Source organism: Zerene cesonia, unplaced genomic scaffold, assembly GCF_012273895.1.
Source record: "Zerene cesonia ecotype Mississippi unplaced genomic scaffold, Zerene_cesonia_1.1 Zces_u026, whole genome shotgun sequence".
In the NCBI taxonomy this organism is placed as follows: Eukaryota; Metazoa; Arthropoda; class Insecta; order Lepidoptera; family Pieridae; genus Zerene; species Zerene cesonia.
Window position 1 is genome coordinate 1 of NW_024045156.1, and position 4,500 is coordinate 4,500.

The 4,500-nt window shown below is 37.5% G+C and overlaps 1 protein-coding gene across 1 annotated transcript; it reads right to left on the minus strand.

Moving 5' to 3' along the window:
• Nucleotides 1-231: 231 nt before the first annotated feature.
• LOC119839399 (uncharacterized protein K02A2.6-like) lies at nt 232-4,195 on the minus strand. Its single transcript, XM_038365669.1, has one exon. The coding sequence runs from the start codon at nt 4,126-4,128 to the stop codon at nt 232-234; it is 3,897 nt and encodes a 1,298-aa protein (XP_038221597.1). The 5' UTR covers nt 4,129-4,195.
• Nucleotides 4,196-4,500: the final 305 nt, after the last annotated feature.

Consider the following 4,500-nt stretch of genomic DNA (forward strand, 5'->3'; position numbering starts at 1 on the left):
CCGACTGAGCTGTGTCACAGCCGCACGTGCGCTAGAGACGACAGAATGCTTCCTTCTCTTTCACTCACAAACACTACATCCCTTCCTTATTTTATAATTTTTTCCATTTAATAAAACTATATTTTAATCCTTTTCAGTCTATTTATTTATGTATCTATTTTTATTTTCAATTTAATTATACCTAATTTCTACTTCTTACATTATTGCAAATCAACCACAGTTTTACACTTTTTATTCATGGTCTTCTTGATCCTGATTATCAATCTCTTCTTCAGAACTGTCTTCTACTGTCTTTTCTAAACTATTTCGATCAATTGCTTTGTTCACAGATTTCCACTCTCCTTCCACTTTTTTTAAATGTACTATGTTGCGTCTTAGTTGTTGTCCTGTTTTGTCGTTCTGTACTTCCACATCTCCCCCTTTTTTAGACTTAACGGTGTGCTTGGTTGAATCAAAATTAGGACTCAGCTTATTTGTTTTATTAGCATTCTTTACATATACTTTATCTCCCACTTCTATGTCAATATTTCGTGCTCTTCTTTTTTTATCTGTATACTCTCTTCCTTTTTCTTTTCTTTCTTTATCTTTGTCCCTCATATCCTCGTCTCCAAAACTTTGTTCTGCGATATCTATCATTGGAATCTTGTCTCGAAATTTTCTTTGGAAAAATAACTCTGCCGGTGTCTTTCCAGTCACACTATGTGGGGTGCTATTGTACATAGTCAAATACTCAATCAATGCTTCTTTCCAACACTTTTTCTCTACTTGGCATATTTTGAGACGTTTAATGATATCTCTATTTTGTCGCTCCACTTCACCATTCTGTTGCGGCCAGTAAGGTATTGAGTTAAATAGTTTAATATCATTTTCCCGACAATAAGCCCTGAAGTCTGCACTAACAAATTGTTTACCATTATCGGAAGTTATGGAAACCGGATGTCCTAAACGGCTAAAAATGTCTTTAAGTAAGCGAATCATTTCTTGGCTGCTTATGTCTCGACATGCTTTGATCTCTTTGTACCTGGAATAATAATCGATTACAACGAAAAGATAGTCACCGCTTGGTAACGGGCCCAAAAGATCTATAGCAATATCAACCCACGATTGAGTAGGTAATTCTCTTCTCTTGAGAGGGTGTGGTGGATTTGGTGCCGATACGAGTGTGCATCCTTTGCAGGAGCGAACTAAGTTTTCCACGTCCTTGTCATAGTTGGGCCACCAAACTTTCGCTCTAAGCCTCAACTTCATTGCTACTATTCCAGGGTGGCCCTCGTGAGCAGCATCTAAAACAAGTCGTCGCAATTGTATCGGGATAACTATTTTAGTACCTCTAAGTAGTATATCCCCAAAGAAACATAGTTCGTTCTGAAATAGCTTATAACTCTTTACTGCATCGTCCCATTTTTTGTTAAATATACCCTGTTTTACTTTTTGTATGTTATCGTCAATCCTTGAATGTTCTTCAATGTCTTTTAGCGACACGGCAATTGGTCTAGCATAGTCAATAATATCCTGTACGTAGTCTCTGTACTGACCCTTATCGTGGCTAAAAGTACACAGTCTAGATAAGGGATCGGCTATATTATTTTTCCCAGGACGATAAACGACATTGTACTTGTAGGATTGGAGTCTCAGTATCCAACGCTCAATCCGTGCACAAGGTTTGGACTTTGGGCCGAATATAACCTCGAGAGGTTTATGGTCAGTGATTAAGTCGAATTCCTTGCCGTACAGAAACATGTGGAAGTGTTCTACGGCCCACACCAGTGCCAAAGCTTCCTTCTCGGTTTGACAATACCGACGTTCACAATCACTTAGGGTCTTGTTTCCAAACCCAATAATGCGTGGACCACTCCCATTTGCCTGCACTAAGATGGCTCCGAGTCCGACTGGACTTGCATCGGCAAATACCATCGTTTTATCATTCACGTTGTAATATCCCAAATTTGGTATGTCACACAAAGCAGCCTTTAGAGCACAAAAGGCTGTTTGTTGACTTTCTCCCCAAGAATCCTTAATATCAGCATTCCTGGCTGATTTTTTGCGAAGCAATTGCTTGAGTGGTTCTGTAAGGGTGGCCATATTAGGAATCCATTTCCCAATATAGTTAATGAGCCCTAAAAAACTCTGTAATTCCGAAATGTTGATGGGGGTTCTAAAATCTTTTATAGCCAATAAATATTTATCTAGCGGTCGGATTCCTTGATCTGACAACTCATGTCCTAGAAATTGAACTTTAGTTGTTCCATAAATGCATTTATCTTGTCTTAACATTACGTCATTTGACTTCAGTGTTTCTAACACTTTTTTTAAACGTTTATCATGTTCTTGTTTGTCCTTGCCATAGACCAAAATGTCATCAATGAAGTTGACTACTCCTTCACATTCGATTAGCACTCTTTCAAGTGTTTTCTGAAACATCTCAGGCGCACAGGTAATTCCAAACATGAGCCGCTTAAACCGATACAATCCTTTACCAGATATAAATGTTGTAATGTGTCTGGAGTCGGTTACAAGCTCCAATTGATGAAACGCATCTTTTATATCTAATTTACTAAACATTTGAGCATTTTGAATCTTTGGCAGTAGCTGGTCCATGGTTGGCAGTGGGTGATTTTCTCGCTTGATGGCTAAATTTGCCCGTCTCATATCAATGCAAAGACGAACATCCCCATCTGCTTTTAGAATCGGCACTACCGGTGATACCCATTCAGACGGTCCTTCTACTTTTTCTATAATGTCCCTTTGAAGTAGTTCGTCTATCTTTGAATTAATTTTTTCTTCCAATGGAATTGGTATTCTTCTGTAAGGTTGTGCTACTGGATTAACATTACTATTGATTGGTATCTGTATTTGAATGTTTTTGAATTTAGGGAAAGGCTTTGTTTCGACTTGATTTATGTCTAGTCCAAGTTTTAATACGCCTAAAGCTATTGCCGTTGTTTTACCCAATAAATTACGTGTTCCTTTATCTATTACATAGAAGGTAGCGTTTTTTGTTGTTGATCTAACACGAATATCGGCATTAAAAGATGTTAATAACTTGAGAGGTATTTCGCTGCCATAAGCGACAAACGTCTTTCCTGGATTTTTTACTTCTTCTCCTGTCATCAAAATTTTTTCCTTAATTTTCAACCACGTCGTGTCTGTTATTAAGTTATGCTGACACCCTGAATCAATTAGCATCTCTATTTCAATTCCACCTACTAAACAAGTGAGTGTATCATTATGAAGAACATTAAAAACATAATCAATTTTATCTTCTATAGCATTTGTCTGCTTAATGTCTCCAACTTTTTGGCTTGACTTCTTAAATTTTTTCGCATTTACACCATTTTCAGCTTTGCCATCTTCACTTCTTCGTTTTAGACTTGCACTCTTACACTGAGCCTGAAAATGCCCTACCTTCTTGCATTTATTACACAATTTTCCTTTAGCTGGACATTTCGCATCATAGGCCAGGTGATTCCAGCTGCCACATCGATAACATTCCTTTTTACTTCTATTTATGTATGTTTTTTCCTTCAATTGTGTATCAATTCTATTAACTGCTTGATCCTTTCCTTTCTGGCTGAAGTCTCCTAATTGACGCTCCACCACCTCTAATGTATTTGCTTCAGTTATCACTTCAGTTAAGGTAATTTTTTCTCCTGCACGAAGTACTTTCTTCCTAAGCTCTTCCGATGAGCACTTTTCAATTATCTGATCGATCAGACAGTCATCCACATCTGTAAATTGACATTTCAAGGCTTGTTGCCTTAGTCGAACCAAATATTTTTCAAACTTCTCGTTCTCTTCCTGTTTCATTTGTCTGAATAAGTGTCTCTCATACCGTTTATTTTGTTTCGGTGCAAAATATTCATCTAATTTTTTTATTGATACTTCAAATACGTCTATGTCGTGACCGTCATCTTCGGTCAGTGCAACATAGCCACCCGGTATATTAAACAGTATTTCTTGAAGTTCTTGTCCACCCCAATGCAAGAGACTAGCGCGTTTTTTACTACTAGAGATAACGTCAGCAGCTTCCAGGTAAATATATAGACCTCTTTTCCACCGTTCCCACCTAGCTCCAACCGACCCCGCTTCACCGTCACATTCAAATTTCTCTAAAGTAAGGCCTGACATCTTTTAACCTGTGGACAAGGAAACAAATAAAGAATGTCTATTAATAGGTCGCTAAAGGGGCATCATCCATTCAACAACCCGATACATTCATTATTTATTCCTTCCAGCATTCATACAAGTCAATTTTTTTTTTTTTTTTTTTTTTTTTTTTTTTTTAATAATATGAGAATTCACAACACGGGCATCACCCGAAAAACAAAATATTAACATCATAATATCACGGGCGTCACCCGAATCAAACATCATCACATCGTATGACATACCTACAGGCATCACCTGTGCTTAATTACATTACTAAGTCCCCACAGGCGTCACCCGTGCTTTTTTTTTTTTTTTTTTTTTTTTCTCTCTACCAGGCATCATCTGGTAACA

Coding starts and splice junctions, on each gene's coding strand:
- LOC119839399 (XM_038365669.1), bottom strand. CDS start 4,128: ATGTCAGGCCTTACTTTAGAGAAATTTGAATGTGACGGTGAAGCGGGG.